At 54.1% G+C, this 25790-nt stretch overlaps 1 protein-coding gene across 1 annotated transcript; it reads right to left on the bottom strand.

Moving 5' to 3' along the window:
• Window positions 1-455: 455 nt before the first annotated feature.
• DUOX2 (dual oxidase 2) lies at window positions 456-25767 on the bottom strand. Its single transcript, XM_067003608.1, has 34 exons — window positions 25706-25767; window positions 20585-20673; window positions 19832-19915; window positions 18454-18618; window positions 17442-17629; window positions 15886-16087; window positions 15040-15206; window positions 14907-14967; window positions 14687-14783; window positions 14447-14534; window positions 13621-13723; window positions 13115-13278; window positions 12523-12689; window positions 12195-12313; window positions 10921-11058; window positions 10655-10765; window positions 9751-9953; window positions 9128-9313; window positions 8476-8701; window positions 7692-7785; window positions 7285-7460; window positions 6954-7020; window positions 6364-6459; window positions 5381-5559; window positions 4330-4560; window positions 4024-4123; window positions 3857-3906; window positions 3638-3765; window positions 3299-3452; window positions 2544-2776; window positions 2231-2389; window positions 1946-2101; window positions 1736-1864; window positions 456-1325 (listed from the first exon to the last, which is right to left on the bottom strand). Exons 2-34 carry the CDS (start codon window positions 20643-20645, stop codon window positions 1203-1205), a joined length of 4605 nt encoding a protein of 1534 aa, XP_066859709.1. The 5' UTR covers window positions 20646-20673; window positions 25706-25767; the 3' UTR covers window positions 456-1202.
• Between the last annotated feature and the right edge of the window lie 23 nt (window positions 25768-25790).

Raw genomic sequence — 25790 nt, 5'->3', positions numbered from 1 at the left:
GTCCCACCAGGCTGTGGGAGAGCTCAGTGAAACCTTACATGTCCCAAGTGCTTATGCATCAGGGCTGACTGCAGAGGTGGCAAAGGCGATTAGGCAGAGGAAAAGCCTGCAACGTCATGCTGTGTTTTATGGGGATGGTACAGCCTGGGCAGACTTCCCTTAGTCGTTGTAGAAGTGGTCAAAGTACCGCTCAGGATAACTGGGTTAACATATCCTGAGCGAGGTTTCACTGGGAGCATTGCCAACTGCAGGGGCGTTGCTGAGGATGCTAAGACACAGTCTATGGGGCTCAAGTCCTTATCCCTCCCACCCCCAGCCCTTCTGTATTACCAGTGGAGGGGAAACTTGCTTCTGTTCAATGTGTTTCCCAGTGGGATGGTGCAAATGCTCTGTAATGGGAGCAAGGCCAACATGATGCTGTAAGTATTGCAAGTCTGCAGGTGACTGAGACCCAACACAGGACCCAGAAAGTGATTTAAAACTTCAGTCAACTTTATTTAAGCAAAGATAAAATCCTATTGCTCAATCACAGCCTGTGAGAGCAGCAGCCCAGCGATGCATAGCCAGGCATTAGTTAAACAAGCAAAAATGATCCCTGATCAAAGGGATGGGGATGCTGCTGAAAGAAGCCAACACAAACACTGCTAAGGCCCTAAGCAAACCCAGGGAAGGCTCAGAGCACTGATGAACACGTACAGTAGCGAAGCTGAGCCCGTTTGCAGGAGAAGGGCGGTGGGGAGCTAGCTCACTGCCTCCTCACCCCATGTGTGTGCCCCCTGCCCAGGTCTGTGGGCAGAGTGCTGTGAATTGGAGTTGTGCAGGCACCAAGCCCCTTTCCTGAAGTTGTTCAGAGCCATTCCCCCGTGACCCCACAGAGCACGGCCTCCGGCTTGCAGGATCAAGGTTGCGAATCTGGGCTTGAACCGAATTCTGGGTTTCCTGCACTGAGACACACAAGCCGCCAGCACGTGGGACTCAGTGGGGCGATGCCAGGAAGGCAGTGTTCTGCCAGTGCACCGAGTACCGTGTCGCAGCTCCTGTGTGTGCCAGGCTGCTCATGGTCATGGGTGGGTTTCTTCCAGGGTTGGCAGCAGGTGGGAGCCTGGGACCACAACCACCCGAAGCCTCGCTGCATGGGTGCTGGGGTCAAACACACATTTCCCATGGCAACTGCAGCCCACGGGAGTAAAACGGGGGTAGGGTTAGAAATTCTCGTAGTGATGTGAAAAGTAGGCCTGGTCCTTCTTGTTCAGCTGCTGACAAGCCTTCTCCACGCTCTTCGTCATTCCAGGTGGACCACAGCTGAACACCCCGATCTTGTGCACCTGGGGGAGGAGGGCAGCCAAGGGGGTCAGCCTGCTCTGGCCGCGTGCCCTCCAGCAGCTTCAGGCACGGACACCAGCCTGAGGAGGCTCTTGGGGAGGTTGTCACCTCCCTGGGGAGTTACAGGGGCATGGGGGAAGGATGGGGACCTCAGGTTTGGAGCCCTGGGGCCTCTGCCAGCTACAGGCACTGGAGGGGCACATATGGCTGTGGTGGGGCATTGTTGACCCTCACGGCTCATCCCAGCACTGGAGGGAAAGCAGGGTTTATGGCCCTTCTGCCCTCCTTTCAGTGCAGGTGTCACTGAGGTTTCCAAGGACCTTGGGGAAAGGCTGGGAGTGGTGCCATGAGTGTCCTCCACACTTGCAGGTGGGTGTCCCCCTCCTGCCCCAAGCACATTGGTGGCACTAACCTCGGGGTGCACCTCCTGCAGCGAGTCGAAGAAGGGTACGAATGGCGGGCGCCCGAAATGGGTGATGGAGCGCAGCCCTGTGAACAGGCTCTTGTTCAGCACCTTCTGGAAGTGCCGCTCGCAGATGTACTGAAAGAGAGATCAGCGCACGTCAGGTGGCCCAGTACGGCCTGGCAGCCTCCCCACGGGTGGTCCTGGCACGGGGCTCACCAGCATGGTGGTGCGCAGGTCAAACTTCTCAGCCAGCTGCGTGATGTAGATGTGCACGGAGACCAGCTCGTTCTTGTCTGCCTCCTCCACCTCGCGGATGATGTCCGCCAGCCACTCGAACTGCCGCTGCGTGCGTGTCACCCAGATGAAATAGATCTGCGGAAGAGAGGGATGAGGCTCTGTATAGGGCTGGGAGCCCTCCATAGATCCATGGGGCTCTTCTCAGCTGGGTAACGGGGGATTTTATCTCAGGAGGGCTCTTGCCCTCCAGATGCTTCCCCTTACCTTCTTACACATCAGCTTGGAGTTGATGGATGACTTGAAGACCAGGTCCTTGAGGATGGACGCGAAGGGCGTCACCCCAATGCCTCCTCCCACCAACACAGACACCTCAAACTTGTGCCACTCCTGGTGGCCCTCCCCGAAGGGCCCGTCCAGATAGAGCTAGAAAGGAGCCAGCCATCAGCAGAGCATCTCCCTCCTCTGCTTGCCCAGGGATCGGTCACCTTCAGGGCTAGAGAAGTGTTTTGGCCCAGGCACAAACGGGCACCGAAATGCCCTTGGCTTGGGTGTTCCCATCCCCAGAGAGATGCCTCACCTTGGGCAGCTTGCCGAGGAGAGCCAGGCTCTCCGGGGCATAGAGCTCCCGCAGGCGGGTGGTCCAGGGCCCCACGGCACGGATGTGCAGGCTCAAAGTGTCCTCATGGGGCGCCGAGGTCAGGGTGAAGGGGTGGTACTCGGTGGTGCCCAGGGCCATGCAGGCGATGCGCACCCACTGCCCGGACTTGTAGTCAAAGTCCTGCGGCCGCTGGAACCGCAGGTGGGTGACGCCTGGAGGGGGGACAGGGACTTCGTTACCTCTGTCGTTAAGGTGGAGATGTTGAGTGGAGGAAAGGCTCAAGGAAAGACAGGGCGCTAGAGCAGTCCTAATGATGGCTGGGACAGAGCTTGAGGACAAACGGTGGAGCCAGGCACAGTGCTCAGGATGCTGGAGAGGCTGTGCTGGGCTTGGGTGTGATGGCCTGAGCTCTGTGCCTCAGTTTCCCTAACTCTGGGAGATGCAGAAGAGACCCTTGCCATGCAGGCATGCTGCGAAAGCATCAGGGGATCGTGTAGTGGGACGTGGCTGCCTCTTGGAGGTGCCAATCCAAGCCACCAGCCTGCAGGACAATCAGCAAGCGAATTTCCGGGGCCAGAGTCACCTGCATGCCACCGGGTTGGGGACTGCTGCCATGCAGCACCCCACAGACCCCCACCCTGGGGGAGCTGTGGTTCCTCCAACCCCTGCAGCCTCCACACTCTTGTAAAGGGCCTGGGCTGACCTGGCACTGTGCGGCCAGGGGGATGCAGTACCTGAGGGCAGGAGCTCGGCTTTCACCACATTGATCTCCACTTTCTTCCTGCTCAGGCTGAGCAGCTTGTCTGCACCGTAGATGAGAGCTGGGATGATGAAGTAGATGTGGAAGCGGGGCTGCTGGACCAGAGCGTAGCTGCCATGGATGATGACCTGGGCAAGGGCAGGGGGCAGCCCTCATCAGCACAGGGCTTGGCACAGCCTTTGCTGGTTCGGTGGCAGCTCAGGAGCAGTGGGGTGCTAGGACTGGGGCCCTTGGGTCCCTTGGGAGCTCCCACGGGCTTGTGGTACATTGACGCTGCCCCTCCCTCTGTCCCTCCCCATCCCATAGGTTTTACCAGGACGTAGAGCAGCACGTAGAGATGGTGGGTGATCCAGAAGGCCTGGAAGCTGACGCGTCGGAAGTGGTGGGTGGCGAACACATACATGATGGCCAGAATGATGAGCAGCAGCACGCCTGTCATGCCTGTGAAAGGGGTTGGGAGGTGCTGGTGGGGATCTGGGATGCCCCACGGGGCTCCCCTGGAGCAGGGCAGAGGACTGCCTGCCATCCTCACCTGGAATGGTCTGGAAGACCCACCAGTAATACTTCTGAGGGAGCTGTGACCTAGGGGGGGACAAGAAATTGCACCAGGGAGTCAGCAGACCTGGGAGAAACCAAACTCCTGGCTTCCACTTTCACTCCCATCTACGCTTAACATGCTCTACTTTAAACTTCACCTACCCGTCATTCATAAAGACACTGGAGAAGAGGCAGGACAAGACGCTGAGAGGCATGACTGAGAAGATGTAGACGTTCACTATGTGACCCGCAGTGTGGAGCACTGTAAGAGACAGAAACCATGAGAGAAAAGCATCACCGCTGCAGTGGGTGGAGATCTGGCAACCCTGCTGTTGTGCCAGGGACATGGTGATTCCTCCTCTTTTCCGGGGCCTGCGTATCTCCATGCTCCACAAGAGTCTTCAAGCTCCTACCTGGTCCTGCTGTGCCATGATGTCCTCCTGTTCCCCCTGCCAGCAGCTCACCCACCTGAGAAAATCAGGGCTGCCATGGCAATCCAGCGGTGGAAATCCACGGCGGCATCAAAGGGGATGTAGTGATTGAGGAATGTCTCCCGCAGGGTGGTGATGAGGTTGCGGCACATGGTGAGCAGGATGTAGGAGTACATGAAGGAGATGCAGGCAGCTGATCCTCGGGAGATGATGATCCCGACAAAGGTGGTCTGCGCAATTCCAGTGCTGGGGGATGCAAAGGCGTAGTCTGAGGGGAAGAGAGCAGAGTGCACGTCACGTGCCTGGTGGTGAGGACCATGCCCCTTCCTGCACCAAGGGGACAGCCACTTGTGTGGCTCCACCAAGAAAATGTCATCTGGATGGGGCTGTGTGGGACCAGAGGCATGATACGCTGCGTCAGGCCCAGACATGCTGCTACTGGGTGACAGGGTCTCCTTGGAGAAAGGAGGTGAGTGGTCTCCTCTGTAGGGCACTGAGATTCTGCGGCTTGATATCGTGTCCGGAGTTGGGCACTCCAATACAAGAGAGGCATCAGTGAATGGGAACAAGCCCAGCAGAGGCCACCAGGATGGGTGGGAGCTGGGGCATGTCCCACAGGGCAGAGGGTGAGGGAAATGGGCTTGGTCAGGCTGGAGAAGATGGGGCAGGGACCACATTGCTGTATGCCACAACTTAGTGGGTGTTACAGAGGGGAAAGAGCCATGCTCTTTTTCAGAGCTGCACAGTGAAAGGATGAGAGGCAACAACATGACTGTCACAGAAGGAAATTCAAGTTAGACGTAAAATAAAAACACTTCACAGGGAAGATGACCAAACACTGGCACAGGCCTGGCAAGGCAGTGAGCTCTCCAACCTAACAGCTCCTGAAGCCCTCTCTAGATAGCAGCCTGGTTCGGCTTTGAAACTGGACCCCCAATGGTCCCTTCTGACCTCAGTAATTCTTTGGTTATCCCAGAGGAAGACCAATGCTGTTGTTCAAAGCTGTGCCCGGACCTTTCGCACCCCGGCGTGCCCCACGCAGCGAGCAGCTCCTCCAAAGGAGCGTCTGGGGCTGGGGGGACACTCACAGTATGCCCTCTCCACGAACAAGCCGGCGGTGATGGCAGAGAACAGGACCACGCAGACGATGTGGCGCCGGTAATTCTCAATGAAACGCTTGAACTCCTGGATCTTCTGCTGAACTTTGTTTCGCTGGTACTTCTTCCGTTGTGCTTCGGTGTACAAATGCAGCTGGTACTGATTTGCCCTGGCAAAAACGGGAAGACTGGTGTCATTTTGAGGTTCAACCAAAGGCTGCAGGGTCCAGATTAATGCATCTTCCTCCCTCTGCAGCACCACAACCACCTCTGCACGGCAGCCACTGCAGTGACCTGCAACACACGGTACCAGCAGATGATCTCAGGCCATCAGTTGGTCTACGTGAAAGATCATAACAAATCATCAGGTAGTGACTCACAAATGAAACCACAGATAAGAACCATAAAAGATGATTCTCGTTGTAATATTTAAACCTTCAAAAATATCCCAGGGTCAGGTAAGGTTCTTGGAACTGTTAAGGCAAACCAGGTTATTGTAAAGAACGTATTACTTCTGGCCATGAAAAACAGCCATTGAACTGCTTCCTTGTGGAAGTATTTGGCAGTGACACAGTGGTGAGGACAGGAGCCTCTCCTGCAGCTCTTGCAGACAGCCCACATGTGAATAAGCAGAGTCTCAAGGGGCAGAGGAGAGAAGGCAGGACTTGCTATGAGATGTCCCTCTCCATGGGTAAGACATACACCCCAAAAACTAGTCATGTTCTCCAGAGCTGACCACTTCGTTATTATTTGTTTTTGTCATCAGAGAGACACCAACACCTCTCCAGCTACAGCAGGAAAGCAGCCAGCCCTTTGCTGCCCCCACAGTAGGTGCTCAGCAAGGGCTTGATGTGCCTGCTGGGGCTGGAGCATCCCCTGCAGTGATGGTCTGGCACCCCCTCCCTGCAGCCCTGCCACTTGACCTATGGTGTGAACAGACACAAGAAACCCGAGGAGGAGAGGAGCATACTCACTTTCTGCCTGGTCTCTTCCTCAGCTCTTGCCCTTCTCGATCCTTGTAGTGGGCCACTGTGTCCAGGTTTGGGTCTTTCTCCCCGTCTGAGACGGTTCTGCCAGAAAGAGGGGTATGTCTCACCTAAAGCTGTCCGTGCACAAAGGGCCGTCGGTCAGCCAGCAGCCAGCCTGGCCTCGCCAAAATTTTCCCTACTACCACCCCATGGACACTTTCCATCTCAGGCTCAGCTGCCAAGGTGTCCTGCTGGTGTGAACCCTAACTGCCCAGCACACGGGGTGGATTCACTCCAAGACAACCCGCTGTCCCTCTGACAAGCGAGGCCGGACTCCCACCGCCGCTCCGAGACACCCCAGCCGTGCAGGAGATGCAGCGGGGGCTCTGCAGGAGCCACGGGAGGGCAGAGGGCAACAGCCCCGCAGTGGTGGCGTGCTCACAGCCATGTCCCCACATGGTGGCCCCCCATCCCCAGCACTGGGGGGTGCAAAGGCCTGGGAGGAGCGTTTGCTGGAGAAGCTCTGGTGAAGGATGGATGTGCAAAAGGGCAGAAAGAGGAGAAGAAATAGCAGCGGCACGAGTAAGAGCGCTTACCCTCTGGGCTCTTTCTTTATGAAGGAGACACGGTTGTGTAGGTTTTTCTTGAACACCTCGGGGACACCTTTCAGGAGCCAAAAGGACAAAACAGCCAATTACAGTGGGATGATGTGGTGGACAAAGTGTTGGCACCTCTGCTGGGCAGGGCTACATTGGGGAGAGGCTCTGCACAGAGCAAAATGTGTCATGCGAGGAGTGACAGCCCATGCCCGCTTACTGCCCCACGGAGAACTGGGATTGGAAAGACCGATAGGACAAGACTGGGGAGCTATGTACAGATGCTGCTGGCCCTGGGGCGACCCAGAGCTCCTGCCCATTTCCCACTGACCTTTGATGCAGAGCTGGGTGAAACGAAGCTCGCTGTCGTGGTCCCGTAGCATGTAGTGGAAATCCTCCCACGTCAGTTCATCCCTGTCCTGAAACCCTGAGGCCTGGAACATGGACTCGGTCACCTGCTCTGCTTGCTCCCTTGACAGGCAGTTGTTGGAGATCTCAATGAAGGACCTGGAGCAAGGAGGAGAGATGAGAACTTCAGAGGACCATAGCTTGAGTCCTTGAAATAACACAGGGCAGAGCCCCAGACAAGTTTCACGGGAGAAATGGGCTCCTGGCTGTCAGTATTGAGCCCAGGGGCTCTCGTGTAACTTCCTTGGGGTCTGAGGCACAGAAGTTGCTTGTGAAGACACCTGTAACTTCAGACATTGTGAAAATGTCTAGCGGGCTGAAGAGAAGTACCTGAGCATCCTCAGAAACTCCTCCTTAGAGAGGAACCCGTTCTCATCAATGTCATACATCCTGAACATCACCTTGGACTTCTCCTCTGAGGACCCTGGTGGCAAGGGAGAGAGGTAAAGTAACAACAAGATCCTAGTTTCACCAACAAAGGTGCTTTCAGACATGTCTTCGAGAGTCTGGACCAGCATCAGTGACGCCACACAGCTCTAAACAGTCTGAAACCACACTGCTGATCAGTCTGAATGGCAGCTGAATTTGCTTTCAGAGCCCTGTGCTGCCCTTCTGCTTGACTTTCTCAAGTGCAAGGTGAAAAGTTGGGTAAATACACATTGTTTGTTGGGCATTATTTTGCAAACTCAGAACGCGCTTTTGCATAGCAAAGAATTATTCTGGGAGCTGCTGTGATTGAATCTGGCATTCACCACCTCCACCTATGAATCTGTCTTTCCAGTGGTCATTAGGGAGGATGAGAATTGATATCAGATATGGCTGTTATCAGCGGTCAAGGATAGCTGCATGATACATTCTCGAGGTAGGGCAGAGTTGCACATGGAAGGTCACTGATCAGCAAATCGCTGCTCTGAGACAGCTCCCCTCATGAACAGCCTCACAGAAAACATCATTACATTGTCACTGCCCCTTGAAGGGAATTGTAACCTGTAGAAGTGCCTACAGATTGACCTGCTGGATGGATCTTGTCCTTCACTCTGCTGGTGGCATTGCCACAGCCTAGAAACGGGGCTCAGGGCAACAGATGAAGACACTAACCCCCACCAGTTCCCACCTTTCATGAAGACCACCAAGATGTCCAGGAACTCCCTGAAGGAGATGTAGCCATTGCCATCCTTGTCCGCCAAGGAGAACATGGAGGCCACAAACATGGAGTGGGCTTTGAGCCCAAGGGCCTCGGCGAACTCAGCCCTGCTCAGCTCACATGTCAGAGACTCCTTTGCCTTCTGTGAAGACTCAAAGTTGAGCTCTCCAGCATCGGATTTGTCAATGTCCAGCACCTGCAGGTTGTATCCCACAAAACAAATCTCATGAGTGCTGGCAGAGCAGCAGGTTGGTGCTCACATGGAAAACCTATTGCACAAAGACTGGTGGCTCTCTTGGCACAGAATTCATGGCAGATACCACGGGGAAGTCCTGTATTTCTCCTGCACAATACAACTTTTACACTAAACATCACTGACCATAACAGAGACCATGGCTGAATCACCCAAAAGTCTCTTTGCAACTTTAACCATCTGTATCACCACAGCAGAAATCCCTTTGTTTTCTGCAAGGGAAAAGGTCCCTTGGTCCTGAAAGTGTTGGCAGCTTCCTTGTGCATGGCTTACCAGCTCTTACGGAGCCCAACAGCAGCAACATTCATTGCTCAGTCAATACAGAAATACCTTCCTCCGTGCATCAGAGCCTGCCACACCCAAACATACCTGAGCAAACAGGTGCCTAAAGAAAGTCTCCAGAATTTGTTTCCTCTGCTCCTGGGTGACTGCCCGTTTCAGCAGGCTCTGCTCCTTCATCTCAGACACAAGCAGATCAAGGCAGCTCTTTCTCAAGTATTCTCGTAGCTTCCCCATGAAGTTGCTCCTATCTGCCTCCTCGTTGAAAAGCAGCACCTGCACGAGGCCCCACCAAATGCTGTGAGTGGCAGAGGCTCAGCCAGGCTGGGGCTGGACATTGCACCCAACCAGCTAAAAGCCCATGCTCTCCTCAACAGATTTTAGTGTCTGTTTCCAAGCTGGCCTGACCTCCCCTACCAAATCCACCCCCTGCATGCCATTTCTGTGTCCACGGGTATCACCCAAGACCCAGTTTGCTAAAGTCTGGAGGAAGGTGTCTTCCCCCAGCTTGGTACAAACATCTGCTGCTGTTCACCACCGTGGACACTCCATGGTATGAGCTGGACCTGGTGGTTCTCAGGAGGCCACAACCACCCTTCAGGGACCTACCCTGCCCTGGGATCCCAGAGCCAAGGTCTGAATGGTGCCATGAGCAGCAGCAGAGGATGGTGGAGGGTCCAGAGGAGGCTCTCTCCAGGCGTCATGGTACTCACCAGGTCATACTCCTTGGGGCTCTTCAGCAGCAGAGCTTTGTTCCCTTTGTTGCTGGAGAGGATCACCTCCACCTTTCCATGGGCTTTCAGGCTGATGCTCCGCAACACCGACCCTCTCCCATCCAGCACTTTGAGCACTTTGTCAGCTTGGAGCTGAATGTAGACAGGAGAGCTGTCTGTCTTGGGACCGTGCCACTCCATGGCTGAGGGGACAGAGCACAGCACGCAGTCGGAAAGGTGCACCTGCGCTTCTGTTCGTCCCAGCACCTCCTTCGCGCCAATGTGGCTTGTGAGAAATTGCATTCAGCTTGCGACCTAGGGCTGGCAACCCTTCATTCCTTCCCTGCCAGTGCTGCGCACTACAGACACGGCACAGAAAACAGTCAGGGGGCCACCTGGGTTGCTACCGCACAGCCTGCCTTTGCTGCAATAACTGTGCCATCGCTGGTGCAATGGTACAAGTGTGCACAAGTCTTAGCTGTGTCAGGGGTAAGCTCTCCCATCCGATTTCTTAAAATTTAGTCTAGCAGTTCTCAGTTTTATTTATTCTCTAACTGCTGGCTGAGCATCTGCCAGGAGACCAGGCTCATGTTAAAATGATGATCTCCCAAACACAGACCTCAAGTGCATGGGCATGGAGCTCACGTACAGCTCATGGAGCAGGGAGGCAAGATTTTTCCAGTGTCCAGAGCAAGAGATACAGTGCCTGTTCTGTAGCTACTAGTGCAATTGCCTACATGGATTTCCTTCAGGTAAGGAGCAATCTGGGTCAGAGGATGGCTTGGGTTGGCATATATCCAGTTTAGCTATAAGCTCCAAGCCAAATAGCTGTGATGCTTGGATATGTGCCCTGACTTCAGGAACATCACCAGGCACCACCATGGGATCGACAATGCCACCTCACCATGTATCGCCTCGCTGGCCACCTCCCGCCGCACGCTGGCCTTCTTCTTCTCCAGTTTCTTGAAATCCCTCTTGCGGAGAACGGCAACGATCCAGGCAACAAACAGGCTCACTGAGGACACACGGGAGGAGGAGGCATGAGATGCCCCAAAGCTCCTTCCTGCTTTGGCAGCATCACTTGTATGATAAAGGTGGGCAGGGGCCCACGGCCACTCAGCCCCTTTCTCCAGTAGAAGAGGAGATGGGTAAAGAAATGGGGAGGCAAACCTAAAGGCAGGCAGAAGAGGACAACGATGATGATCCCAAAGCCTGCGCCACTGCCTTCAAAGTAGTCCAGGACGGTCATGGGCGTGCAGTTGGCCAGGAGTTGAGATGTCAGCTGCTGGGGCTGGGGGCACGGGTCCCCTGCATGGGGGGAGACAGGCAGTGAGTGTCACAGCGCTTTTACCCTTCTCACCTCCATTGTCTCCTGGAACCTCTGCGACTGAGGTGCTGGTGAGGTTCGTTGCCAAGTGACCCAGCAAATGGGGCTGCTCGAGATCTTTAGGAGACAAGCCTTGTTTTCAGGCTGAACCTTCGCATGTCACACCAAACCGCATGCAGAACTGGGCTCTGTGGAGCTCAGCACCATCACCTCTCCAATGACTAAAAAGCACCTTGGGCCATGGCAAGCTGGGGCTCAGGGCCTCTGCTTGTCTGGGCTGCCAGCTGGGTGCTGCAAATCCAGGGAGTCCTCCTGGTGCACTGCCAAGGGACCAAAACGCCTTGCAAGGGCTGGAATGTGCGCTAGATAAAAGGCTCTCAGTACATGGAAAAGGCGTGGCCGAATCCCAAGAGGAAAAGACAGGCTGTGGATAGTGCCAGGAGTCTCTGGGTCTCAGTGGGGAAAGAAAACCTCATTGCAAGGATGGCACAGGAGGTAACCCAGGTGATGGACCGCATAAGTGCGGGACTTGGGGCTTTAAGGCTGCTCCTAGCCTGATGGGAACTCAAAACTGCACAGGAACGCAAGCCCTGAGCCCTCAGCGGGCTGAAATCTGGCTGGTGCAGTTCACGGTGTTGTTGCAACCACAGTTCCAGGAAAGCCTTGCCAGCCCTCCCAGCAGCCCCAGTTAACCAACCCCAGGCAGCCGATGAAGGGCAGAAGGAGGCAGAGTTACACAGTTACGGTACGCAAGGCTTAAGTCATCTACAGAACTTCATTGTGTTTCAGGTTGCTCACGTTTAACCTGCAGACCTGTGTGTGCATGTATATGAAAGCAGAAAAAGGACACGTCAGTGAGGAGCATGACACAGCACGGGGTAGCCAGAGGCCAAGCCTTAACCTCAGCACAACCTCCCGGGGCATCGTTGCATCTTTTGTACCTGGGGATCCTTCCAGGACTCGTGCAATGCAGATGCCTGGACTTCAGCCCACTTTCAACAGCAGCGCTGCCTGCCTTGCTTACAAGCAACTCGTGCGTTTTGCATGCTCCTCGCTGTCACGCATTGCAGCCTGGTGCCGTTTGCCCCCTTGCCCTGGCATGGCAGGCAGCACTCACCCTCCCTCCAGACGAACACGTTGCTCTGGAAGTCTGCAAGGTTTGCAGAGGTGACTGCAGCCAGGACGTCACGGAATGTGGTGTTACGGATGTCCCTGGCTTCTGCCGCTGTGAAGAGCCTGGGGAAACAGTGGCGGAGCCAAGCATGGCCCCGGGGTGCCGCAGCTCAGCCCAGAGACCTGGGGAGCTGGGGTTTGCTCCCCATGCTGCATTAGGAACCGAGGGAGCTGGAGGCTGGTTTCTCCTCCAGCCCCAGCAGCTGTCTCGCGGGAGTTGGTAGAGCAGTGGGCAGCCTGCTCTGCCCACCCGATGGAGAAGAGGCATTTACCCATTCTTGGTGTTTTCAAACCAGAACCTGTCGCCATCGCGCAGGCGCACAAACTGGTCCAGGATGATGGCACTGAAGAGGGGGCTATCAGCCTCCAGCATGCCTCCGGGGAGCATCTCCAGCCTGGCCGTGTTGTTGGCATACAGGTCAGCAACGTTCTTCAGGACCTGGCCAGAAACCCAGATCACACACATGTGAGCAGAGGGGATTTTGTCAGGGCTTCAGAAAGTCCTGGCAAGCCTCAGAAGGAGCAAGGAAAATGCACTTGCCAGCCATCATGTCTGTGGGCTGGGAGATTGCTCAGCCCCATGCAGCCTTGAGCTCATAGCTTGGACATGAGCAACTAAACATCCGCCCCAGGAGGAGCAGAGCACACAGCAGCACAGGAGCTCAGCACCAGGGCATGACAGATTTATTCCTACCATGTAACTGCATGGCTACCCCAGTGCAGCAGCCCCATGGGCACAGAAGCTGGAGCAGGATGCGCACTGATGTCCCTCTCCACACGCTGCTGGAGAGGCCAGCTACCGCTTGGACTGCCCCAAGATGCCCCGACATGCACGGTTTCCATGCCGGGCCAGTTTCCTGTTACCTCTTGCTCCAGATGTGGGGCAAGGTCCATCCAGTTCTGGAGAGGCTGCAAACCAAACCGCTCCCGGGCTTGGTTATAGGTGGGCAGGCCAAGGTCGCGCCCGCGCTGCAGCCAGCTGGCCATGAAGTCAGTGCGGGAGTACTTCAGAGGCCCGTACCAGTAATCTGCAGGTTGAACCAAAACCACCGTGATGGTAAGGTAGAGCTGAAATGGCAACCCCAACTGTTCTGGATGCCTAGCTGGCCTTGTCGCTCTGCCACAGGCCTTGAAGAACATAGAGATCACCTCCACGCCCTTGTGAGGATGGCCCCAGGGACACGCTTTCGCATGCCCTGTGGCTTCTCTGCCCGTCCGTTAACAGGGTTGAAGCTGGTTGGAGCAAGTGGTTGGGTGCTGACAGCAGTGGGGATGGGACCTGCCGCCCCTCTTTGTCCCCCACATGGCCCCAGGAGAGAGGGTTCCCCCCCTCAAAAAATGCACCAGCTGAGGTGTAGAGGAGTGCAGACCTTGGAGATCTTCCACCAAAATGTTGTCCTCCCGCTCAGCAATCTGTGAGCTCATCCCCAGCAGGAGGCCATCCACATCTTCTGCCTGCTGCATCCCAGTGCTCTGAGGGGAGAGGGGAAGACAAGGACAAGATAAAGGATGTGGGGCTGCCCCACACCCTTGAACCAGTGCCCAAAGTGGTACAGGCTCCAGGCAAAGGGGGACCCGTGGGTCTTCCAGGCTCATCTCCTCTATGTCACCTCAACCTTGAGGTCTTAAGGCCACTGTGGCTAAAGAAGGTATCTGGGGATGTCTGGATGAGGAGGTTCTCACACTCTGTGTTTGGCCATCACACTCTGTGCCCAGTTTCCCTTTCAGCCCCCTGTGTGGTCCTCCATAATGTAAAGCACTGAATGAAGCCCCCCGGTCATTCTGCCAGCTTTAGTACAGACTGCCCAAGCAGGGCACATCCACCACAGACCCAAGTGACCACTGGACTTTCCTGGCCATGGCACATATGTCCTGAAGAGCCTGGGGACACAGCTGGATCCACCACCACCAGCCATGGAGCCAAGAGGGACCCAACCTGGACCAAGCTGGAAAATAACCCCAAAGCAGGGGATAGGAGGTAGAGCTGCTCTTCAGACCAGCACTTCTCAGCAGTAACTGTTTTGTTTCTGCACCATGCAGAGAGATTTTGTCCTCACATCCCTGACCTCGTCAGCTGAAGGAATGATGGTCCCTTCTCTTTGTGGGAAATGACTCTTCAGAGGGATCTTCCCAATGAAAAGACAATCTGGGGAGAAATGGAGCTTCCACCGCATGTTGTCACTCCCCTCTCCGTACCTCTCTGCTCCAGTAGCTGTTGCAGAGCCGCATCGCTGGGAAGGGGCCACCAGGGCTGGACACATTCTGGAACTGGCAGCTGGGGTCCCTGAGACAGCAGAGAAGGGCTGGACACATAGCCCCTGGCCAGGGATGTTCCCAAGCTGGGGCCGGGCAGGGACCATCCCCAGCCCCGACCCCAATCTCAGGCATCCCCTCCCCTGGCATCATGCTCCCACTGCCCAGCTGAGATGCTCCTACCTCTTGTAGACACCCGGTGGCACCATGGTGGCCAGAAAAAGCCCCGCTGCCGCCACGAACTCCGGCGAAAGGCTGGGGTCCATGTGCTGCTGGTAACCTGCAGGGTGGCAGCAGTGGCTGGATCCAGCACCCAGGACGGAGGGAAAGGGGACCAAGCCCTGACCCCAAGCTCCCCCAGTCCCTACACACCCCTTGTTCCCACTGCTGCTGTGACTCTCACCTGTGTACTCCGGGACAGCTCTCCCCAGCAGTGTCGGCAGCCACTCGTACAGCACGATGCTCTAGGGCACAGGGAGCCAGGTCAGGGACGTGACCAGGGAGAATGCTGGGGACCGTGGGGTCACACCCCTTACCTGGAAGGTGGCGATGACCCTCTTGCGGGTGTGCTGGAAGATGTCCTCATCGGACCAGCTGGGGTGCGCCTGGGCCAGCTCCGTGGCCAGGTGGTTGTGGTACCGAAACCAAGCGATGCTCTCGGCCTGCAGGAAGCGGTTCTCATTCCCCCAGGCGTTCCCCAGGTCTGCAAGAGCCACCGGGGACATCAGAAGGAGACGCAGCCATGGGTGGAGACTTGGGCAGCTCCTGCCTTCACCTCCTGCTCCCCATCCAGGGGTTTTCCATGCCCATGGTTTGAGAGGCTCCCAGCCCCATGCCCTTTTCCCCTCACCATTTCTCGCTGGGGAAGTGAGCAACCTGAGCAAGCAAGAGGCAGCACAAGCCCCAAGCACTGACCGAAGGTCAGGCAGATAAGGAATTCAAAGCAAGCTGAGCCGGTTTTTATCATCTTCATCCTCTTTCCCAAGAGGAGATTGCTTCGGATCCAAGGCACGAGCACCCGCCAGCCTCCACGCACATGCTGGAAAATGACTCAATGCCTTCTGGGGACACAGCACCTCCAGTTCCCAGCACATCTTTGCCAGACATGCATCTTCCTCCCCCTCGGGCTAGGATGCTGCCTTCTGTCCCACGGGGCTCCCGTACCCCCCGCCCCGTACTTGGGTCACCTTCAGGCATTGCCCTGGCCATGCTCATTAACGGCCATGGCTCCCTGCCAAGATGAGGGGGAGGATGCTGCAAGGCAGCACTGGGTGACCCCTTCCTTGACTCATCCCACCCCGAGATGGGGAAAGCCTCCACTGAGTCACTCGGTTGGGGCGAACGTGAGAAAACCACCAGGGAAGCTGCAGGTTGCCCCTTACCGTAGATCCCATGAGGACCACCCAGTCCGGTGGATGGATCCAGAGCTTTCCACATGGGGACCCTCCCATCCGTCTCCTTGGGGAAGCGCCCATCGGGCCCTGATGCCAGCTGTCCCTCCGAGAAGCTCCGCAGGGCATCGCTCCAGGAGTGCGAGGGGCCATAGATGGAGCTGCCATCCAGCCAGCCTGTCACCTCGTTGGTCTAGAGAACGAGCGTCAAAAGGTGCAAAACATCTGAAAAGTCCCATCCCGACCCGTCTGGTCTTGCAAGCCACCCCATCCCCTCTTTTTAGGGCAAGCTATCAGGGTGAAAGTACAAACACAGCCAACCTCTGTGCAACCTGATGGACTAACTAGGAGTTAGTGACAAGTACAGGAAAAGACTATCACAGGGTTTTCAAAAGTACACATATATGTACTTTTATATTATATAATAGTAAATAATATGAATAATCATACATATATAGACATATATATTTTCCCTGATTATTTTTGGCTGTACCCAGAACTGGATGTCAGTGAATCCCTAACGTAGGCAAGGCAGGGCTGGAAAGGGGCTAAATTCATTTCTGGGGATACTGGAAACATTGCGGTTGTGCCCTCTGGGGATTCCTGTCCTCACAGCCGGCAGTCCTACCACCCTAGCAGCACGTTGAAGTATCTCCTCTGCCAAATATTTCCTTGAAAACATCATTTTTCTTTTGAAAGCATGCTGGAGTTTTCACTTTTCTAAGGTTCGAAATACTGCTGAAAATGTGACCTGCTAATCTGGTCTCATCATGCTTTGTCATGTGAAAGGTTTGGGGCAGAGTGGTTTTGCTTCAGCAATTTTGGCTGGGAAACTTCCCAGATTTAAAAGAAACAGCATATTTGACTTTGGAACACATCCAACCTCGGCACAGCAAAGTATGGTGACGTGGAAATCAAGAGGCTTTACAACTTTATGACAGTACCAACTCAGTTTCGTGATACATTTTTAAAGAACAGAGTTGCCTAGTATGTATGTCTTAATTACTGATCTTCTAGAGTGGTACAAATGTAAAAATCTGTTACTGAAGTTCTTTACATGTGCCATAAAAAGGTCTTGGCTATCACTTGTTTCACCAGTTTCTTATCCAGTACCAACGGACTTATCTTTGATCATTTTGATTGAAGCAATAAAAACTCTGGCAGCCAAGGAAGACCGTGAACTGTTCCTTTACATTTTCTCTTCTGCTCTTGCTAAACCATGCCAGATACTCAAATGTGCATTAAAATAAGATTAAAATAAGTGTCATGAGCAGATCTAGAGTATCTTTCCTTTTTTTCCCCCCCACCAAAAAAAAGCTCTGACCTTGAGCAACAACAGCTGTTGCTCCATGCAAAGCAACACCTTGGGAGGCTGTGCTTTGGGTTCATCTGTAATCAGTTCAAACACTAGAGAGAATTATCTTTTTAAAGAAACAGCAGCGCTCTCCTTTTCTTTGGAAATGCTATCTCAGCTTCTATAATTCTAAACATCGGGTGAAGAGGAATTTAGCCAAAAGGAGAAGAGCAAAGGAGATGCAATCTCCTACCTGCTCTCGGGGGCTGTTGGGGCTCTGCCCCGTCTCCAGCGCCCAGTGGATGCGCTGAAAGGGCAGGACCACGTCGCCAGTTCCTGCAGGGTCAAACACGAGGTCCCCGGACGGGATGTGGATGTTCAGGAACTCAGCGGGACAGCCAGGTTTCTCTGTCCCCAGGATGTCCGAGAGAACATGGAAACCTGCCAGAGAACCAAGCAGGAGCAGCTGTTGGGAGGATGGTCACTGGCACCTGGAGCAGATGGTGCTCCTGGTGCTCCTAGCCAGACACCATGAGCAGGGAAGGATCATCCAGGGACCAGGGTGGATAAATTCAGTCAGTGGTTCAGCAGCTGGACCATCTGTAGGCCACCATTTCTCCAGGAATAAGGCTCAGCCATTACTTCCCTGAGCTCTTCCATGCTGGTGGCCTTCAACACCAATGGTTGCTGCTGATGTTGAGCTCAGTGGCTGCTGCTGCTGTTGGCAAACTTAAGGTTTAGTGGGACGGGAATATCTGCCTCCAGGGAGAAGTTCAATGGTACTGTACAACAGTTTTCTGTCCCTTAGTGGCCCATCTTGGGGCATCTGGGGACGTGTAAGAACTTTGTGCTCCACATCTTTGACAAATTCAGCCTTTTTCCTCAATGAGCCAACAGTATTTCCCAGTGACCAAAGACCCCTCCAGCCTCCTGAGCAACAGCAGAAACTGCTCTGACTTGTAGCAATTCTGCCCAGCAATCACTCACTGTGTGGCTCTCATCAAGTCTGTTGGATGTTTTGCAATGAGATAACTCTACCGCTAAAACAAACGTGGAAGTTTCCAAATGACAAATATCAGCATTTGGGGCAACTGTCAAAGGTCACCAAAATTCATGCTGGACAGCACTGTGGTTGGCAATATGCAAGGCTTTATCTTTTGGGTGTGGGTCTGCTCTGAAGCAGTAGGTGTGAGGACTGCTCTGATGTGCAGTCTGGGGCATAGGAAACCTACGTCTTCCTCCTGTTGGCAGCCCCCAGCTCTTACCGAAGAAGACGGCCAGCACGGTTGTGTTCCTCCTGGAGGGCAGTCCAGAGGGTCCCCGTGCCACCACGTTGCTGAGCTGGCGAGCGTTGGGCACATGGGGCTCCTGCAGAGCCTGGTAGACACCATCCGCATAGTTGGCCGGCAGGAGACGCAGCAGCCGGGCACCTGAGGCACCAGAGCAACATGGTGTGGGGCCAGCGGCACATGACACATGGAGCCATGGTAGCAGCAGGGTGCACCAGTGTGTGTGAAGGTATAAAAGAGACTGGAGGCACTTATAGTGGCCAAGGACATGCAAGTTTTGGTGCTGATACCAACTCCCCAAACTTCTTACAGCACAGGGATCAGTCCTCTTAAAATGAGGGATCCTTTGTGGGCATGTTACTTTCTGGTTGTCCTTCTCCTCTCCCTCTGCATCCCCTTTGCTTTCTGGGCACCTGGGGAGCTCAGTGGTGCGCTCCAGGTGGTAACTGGAGTGCTGTTGAGCTGCCAGTATTTATTATACAATCGTGTGTAAACATGGCAATTGCCAACATTGTAGGAAACGGGAGCAGTAACAGCCACAGAAGTGCAGAAATGAGGGAGAAGAGCACCCTGATTTGGCACCCGCTGCTTGACCCATAACTGAAAAGCTGGGAGGTGGGGGCTCGTTTCTCACTGATGAGCAAATTCGTTTCAAAAGACTCTTCAAAAAGACTTTCAAAAGACTCTTCATTTCAAAAGACTCTGTGCGGTGGGCATCTCCATTGAAGGGGATCCCTAAAACTGGGGGAAATCCTGAATTTACTGACTTAGTTTCGGGTTTAGGTTTGTTTTGAAATATTAAGGGTTGACCTGTGTGCTCTGGTAAAGAGAAATCTTGTTTGTCAGGACCCACTGGAACTCCCTGATGGGCTTTCATGTCACAAGAATAGTCTGCACAATGCCTGGACGGTGAACTTGTCTGTCTCTGACTTGGTGTCGAATGCTGCTCAAACAGAATGCTGGTTTTGGCTCATGAAGCCTTTTCCTGGCTCTGGGATCCCTGACCATCACTGAAATGCCTGCTGGGAACAGCTGTGTCCACCCTACCTCAGATATTTTGAACTGGCCCACAATGGCTCTACTCTGGCATAATCCAGCCCCAGCACAGCCCGCAGATGGTGCCTGTGCAGACGGGAAGAGTGACGCAGCCACAGCACTAAAGCTGGGCTGCTTGGCCCCCTCGGGCTGCTCTAACAGGGCTGTCAGGCGCATCTAGGGATCTACCACGAGCGACAGGAATTACCTGGTCACCTCCTGGGTTTGGGCTCAAGTGGGAAAGGGTTTCTCTCTCGGTCCGGATGTCAAAGTGCCAGCTCTCCCCACCCCTCCACTCCCATCCCCACCTGGCACTCACCCACCGAGCCACGGCTGTGGTGCAGCAGGTTGTTGTACCAGCCATCATAGCGCTGGACCTCCCAGAAGATGTTTTCCTGGGCACCTGGAAAAGACCAGATCCATCTGGTGAGCAGCGCAAAACACGCATGAAAAGAGTATCTCCATTACAGAACTATATTGTACTATTTTCCCATATTCTTTCTGAAACCTTCTGTCCAAATAGGTATTTTGAGAATTTCCTTCTTTTGAGGGATAAGGAATGTCTAAGATAAGAAATTCATGCTTGTGATCCCGTTGTTCCCAAATCAGTGCGTAAGGTTTCTGGCTCCCACCAGTCTACTCCCGAAGGATCTTCATTTTCTCCTCTGTGTCAGAGGTATTCCCTGACTTCTCACCCCCACATTACCTACGTGAGTCAAGTGAAAGCCTTGACACTGAGGTTATGCTCTTCTATTTGCATTGTGTTTTAAGAGCAAACCTTTGTCAATAACTATTTGCCTTGTTTCCTTTCTGTTAATTTTCATTTATTCCATTATAACACTAGGAAGAAGCTCCATTTCCTGATTACAAGCTGTGTACACACACAAAACACGCTAGGGGAGTCTCCCAGACTGCAGGATCCACACAGTCAGGATTTTGCTCAGTTTTCTTATCAAAGTTTTCTTATCTTTTCACACAAACAGAATCATCCCCACCTCTAATATGATACCCGATGAAACTACTTTGGATCCAGGATCTACTCTTGGACCCCCTTCCCAGGAACTGTCCTTACCCCCCAAGGTCCAGGTCACCAGTAGAACCACAGTCAAACACAACATCTCTGTGGGCTGCATTGGCCACTGGATCCTTGGAAGAAACAACCTGCAAATAAAGAGGACAAGGAGCGAGCTGGAGCGGGGCTGTTCCAACAGTCTGGGAACATCGACAGACCACGACGTCAGCTCCCTCTTGTGGTTCCTACTTTCCAGTGAAACCTCCGCTGCCACCCATCAGCAGCATCGCCCGATTCAGGCTGCGGGATGGTGGCAGGGGCCATATGGGAGCCCATCACCCTGGGAAAGCTCTGTCAGGAGGCACCATCTGGCCTGAGATGGCCTTTCTGATGAGGCAGGACCAGCACCCCTGCCTCGGGGTAGCTTCAGATGTGGGTTCACAATTCATCATCTACGGCAGGAAGATGTTAAGCCCTGCCAGCTCAGTTAAGAGAAGTATGCTCTTCCTTACAGAAACAGACACGTTTAAACTGGCAGTTTCTCTGCACGCACATTATCCCATCCAAACAAAATCCAGCTGTGAACATGATGGGAACACCCTCAGCATGCAGCCAGGTGCCCCCAAATGTGCGAATACTGCAGTAAGGATCTCTTGGTCATCCTTGGGTTATCTCCAAGCAAGTGTCCAACACCACTGACTCAAGACCAGCCATTCTCATGATGTTTTACCATCTTACTTTCCACAAAGATCCTGAATCCAGAGCAAATGTCATCAGTGGGACATGAACCTTCAGATCCCCAGCCAACACATAACAGAACAGAGAGATTCCCGGCCATAAAAAGCAAAGGTTACATTTTTCAGCCACAAATGCTATGAAGCTGCCACTGGCTTTCCATGCACAGAAATGCTAAACATGGATTTAACTCCAGGATAGGGCTTTCAACTAAACATGGTCTTTGCCCACTTGTTCCAACACTATGGCTAAGTAGCAGAACTGTAGAGGCATATCCAAAGGCTAACATCATGTTGGATGAGCTGCATTGACAAGAAATGCGGAGATGCACAGGTTTCTCTGTGTCAAACATCTCTTCTTCCTACATTGCTCTGTCACAAAGCATCCTTTTAGCTTCTTTTTGTCATTGTTTTAATCAAACCTTAAGAAACACTGGTTTCAGGAAGGCTTACACATTGCCAGTAGTTCTGTAGGTTTTATTTTTGATTACCTGGGAATCGCAATGGGGATTTATCACTGATAATTATCAGTGGTGCAAATTACAGCATACAGGTAACTAAGTACCTTATCCACTTCAGAAATGAAGTGGTTTGAGATTTAAATGCTATCATTTGTGCTCACAGTTTGTTGCATTTGTAAAACTGGACGTTCATTGCCAGGCTGTGAGTATATCATATGAACCATGTTAACCCACTTCCATCAAAGATTTCTGTACTTTTGGCCTTTTACATTAGAAAAGGAGGTGTTTCTCAATGAGTAACATTTCCCTGTTCCTCCTCCTTCACAACAGCTCACCTTCTCTCTACAAGTCACAGAATGTTCTTACAAACCGCTCTATTATCTTTTCATAACATGGATTTTAAAATTAAACCACTGTTGAAATACCTCAGCACTGATTGCTTTTTCAGTTCTGTTCTCACCTCCATGTGCATAGCAGTGCGGTGTCCAGCCCACACCTGGCTCTATGGGAAAACTTTGTGGGACGCCCGCAAAGAGCCGCATGCCCTGAGGTGGCTCTTTCTCGCCAGCAAACCCTGCAGTTTCACAGCAGCACAATGTGCCAGGGTGGCTGTGTGGTGCTTGGGTTATCCTGCAGCTCCCCTGCAGCATGCACCTGGCAAACGGCTCAGGCACAGTCCCTCAGCTGTGCCCCAGGGCTAACAGCAGGTCTGTGCTGCGCTGGGGGCTGCAGCAAGCCTCGGAGCTGCTAAGGATGTCATCAGAGGGTGGCCCCAGGCACACAGTGCTGTCCCTGCCCTCCTGAAGTACCCCATTGTGAAAGGGGCCCCACAGCTCTTCCACCCTACAGCCCTCTGCTGGGCTGGTCTTGAGGATGTGAGATTTGGGTTGTGCAGCTGGTGGGAACCACAGACGAAACTCAAAAGTCTGTCCAATGGGTGAACTGCCATGATGCTTGGGACCTCTGCCAGGAGTGGCAGAGCCCAGCCACCATCACCACACAGGACTTTTGTACCAGAGATATTTCCTCTTCCCTGCTGAAATCAACGCAAAGGGCTGCATGTCTGGAGACAACCTGAGCAACCAGCAGCACCTGTGATTTCCTTGTGCGCAGAAGTCCGCATGACCTCCCAGGCTGTAGGAAAGGGAGACCCCAAAGACACAGCTGGACTTATCTCCTGCTGATCTGCAGTGTACAGAGCTGAAACCCTCATCTACAGCTGAGACGTGAAGGTGAAGATTTACCAAAGTCACTCAGGAAATGTGGGGTGAAGCCAAGACTCAAACTACATCACCATAGTCACTGTTCTCCTTCCCCTTACTTCTTCTTGCAGGGCTCCAGAAGAAAGTAATTTTGAAAATCCCCTCTGTCACTGAGCAAACCTCCCATTTCCTCAGCTGTGAGAATTACTCTTGATTCAAGTCAAGAGGCAACATGCCAGTGCTCACACATTTCTCATCTGTCAGTGGACTGGCACTGAAAACCCATTTATTGCCTGGTCAGTCTCACACACTGTGGAGTCCTTGGAGATCTTCCAGCCTTGGGTAGAACAAGCTGTGGCCAGCATGATACAGTGACAGTGGTGTTGTTGCTCCAAGCAGTAGGTTGGACTATAGACTCCTGAAATATAGATTCTTTTCTACCCACGTTGAACTTCTCTTCTATATCTTTCCATTACCTTTAAGTCTTCCCATGACATATTTGGCATATCTGCGGCGTGTCTCTCCCAGCCAAACTTCAAGAGCCATTTCCCTTTTCCAGGAGCACCTCTTCATGGCAGTATTTGGACTGTGCAGGCATGACACTACATCTCCCCTATCAGACTTTCTCCAGCCATTGCTGGGAACTTCCTCAAAGGCAAGACTGAGTAACATGAATCTTTATAGGACACTCTCAAGAAGGGGAAGACGCACATCTGAGCTTGGGGCCCCATGCCCAAGGAAGACAGGCATCCCATGAGCAGCACTCAGCTGTCCTACAGGATGCTTTGCCATGCTGCAGCTGAGAGCTCCACCTTCACTCTCTCCAGTGTGTTCTCCGTGTTTCGAGGACCCATCACCTGGCTTCTCCAGAAAGAGCCTCCTGCTCTCAGATCTGCCTCCAAACCTGCCAATCCACCCAGGAGCTTCCCTGACATAACAAAATGTGGCTGACCTTGGAAGCCCATGGTGCAGCTTGCCAATTGAAAGTTTTGCAAGCTTGGATTAGCTCGATAGTCTTATCAAGTTTACCAATAAGTTTGTAAGGTCTGATGAGCCCTCCAGGCTTTGCTGTTCCACAGATTCCTGTGCCACCTTGGGAAAGTCACTCCCTCCATCTGCACCTAGTGGAAGGAAGTACCAGCTTCCCAAGCCCTGTCTTTTCCCATTAGAGAGCAAACCTGTGCCCTATCTTAAACCTGTTTTTTTTCACATCCCTGAGTATGTTGAAACCCTGCTGCAGAGGGTGCATGCATGTGGCTTCCCCCAGAGCCAGAACCTCCAGCTTAACTGATCTCAGCAGATTTGGCTCCCCCAGAGTTAAGGCTTCATCCTTCAAACATCTCCTGAGCTCTCCCCAGAGGCATGTGTCAGCTGGGACTGTGAACCCCGTCAGCATACCGGAGGAGTGGCAGTGCTGTGGCTGAGTTGAGGGCGACCATACAGGTAAAGCAGACTCAAGGCGTCTGAGAAGCTTGGAGCCTTGTCCTTATGGCCCCTGTTAGTCACAGCTTTTTTCTCTCCTCCCCACCCCAGTCTTGGTGGGACAGGCTGGGGGACCGCCACCTTCCCCCACCAGCCAGCCAGCCCTGGGGTTTGAGAACAGACTGCATCTCTCCAGCCTTGGATGTTGTCCACAAAAACCCAAACCTGGGCACACACTATGGACAGTGATGACACAGGGGCCCGCAGCGCCTCCAGCTTGTCCACCTCAGGTCACCACAGAGCACAGCAGGGACTCCCTCCTCTGGTGGGACATAAGTCCCAGGGGGGTCCTACCTGCATAGCCCAAATCTCATGTCCTCAGCCCACCTTGTCCTATGGCTCCAAACCCTGACAGGCAGGGATATGCAGGGCTCCATTGCACCCTGCAGGAGGGGGACATGTATGACCCCATCCTACTCTGCTGTCACACAGCCCCCCCAGTTCTCCACGCAGGCAGGGACACGGGTGGTCCCAACCTCCTAGTACCCTGTACAAGTGCATACGCCAAGCAGGCAGGGACACCAGTAGCCCTGGCCCCTAGGTCTCCTGTGTAGATGGGGACATGTACCCCATCTCACCCTGTCCCCTAATAAACAGGTAGGGACACCAGTGGCCTGGTTGCCCAGCTCCCATGGAGGTGGCGACATAAGGCCTTATCTCACCCCATACCTCACACAGGTGAGAAACATATGGCCCAGCCCCTTCCATATGCCACACAGCCAAGGACATGTATGGCCCCATCACACTTTGCCCCCCGTGTCAGAGGAGAGGAGTAGCACAACCCCCTGCCCCCCCACCGGGCAACAACACGCGCACAGCTCAACCCGCACCACGCCTCGGCAGGCAGCAACATGCGCAGCCCTAGCTCCTGCTCCCCCACGCGGGGGGACAAGCGTGGCCCCGATCCCCCTGACTCCACACCAACGGGGAAGACGCGTGGAAGCGATCCCCTGGCACCTCCTACCCAGTCGGGGACACTCGTGGCTCTGGCCCCATTACCCCACGCACCCCACGCTCGGTGGGGACACGCATGGTGCTGACCCCAGAGCCCCCCCAACCAAACAGCAACACGTACAGCTCCGACCCCCATCACCCCCACGCGGAAGTGGACACGCGAGGAACCCATCCACAGCCCCCACGCAGGCAGGGCCACGCGTGGAACCCATCCACAGCCCCCCACGAAGGCGGGGCCAGGCGCAGCCGCAGCCCCCCGAGGTCCCCGATCCCCCCCCCCCCATCACCCCCGCGGCCCCCAGGCGGGCGGGACACGCGTGGCCGCGGTCCCCGAGCCGCGGCACTCACCGTGTTGGCGGTGCTGCGGGCTGTGCGGCGGGGCGGGCGGCGCCGGCATTTACATAGGGCTCCGCGCCCGCCGCCGCCTATAAGA

This window comes from Anser cygnoides, chromosome 11 (genome assembly GCF_040182565.1).
Source record: "Anser cygnoides isolate HZ-2024a breed goose chromosome 11, Taihu_goose_T2T_genome, whole genome shotgun sequence".
Taxonomy (NCBI): domain Eukaryota; kingdom Metazoa; phylum Chordata; class Aves; order Anseriformes; family Anatidae; genus Anser; species Anser cygnoides.
Note: the sequence above shows the minus strand (reverse complement) of the source record. Positions and strands in the feature narration are given on the sequence as shown.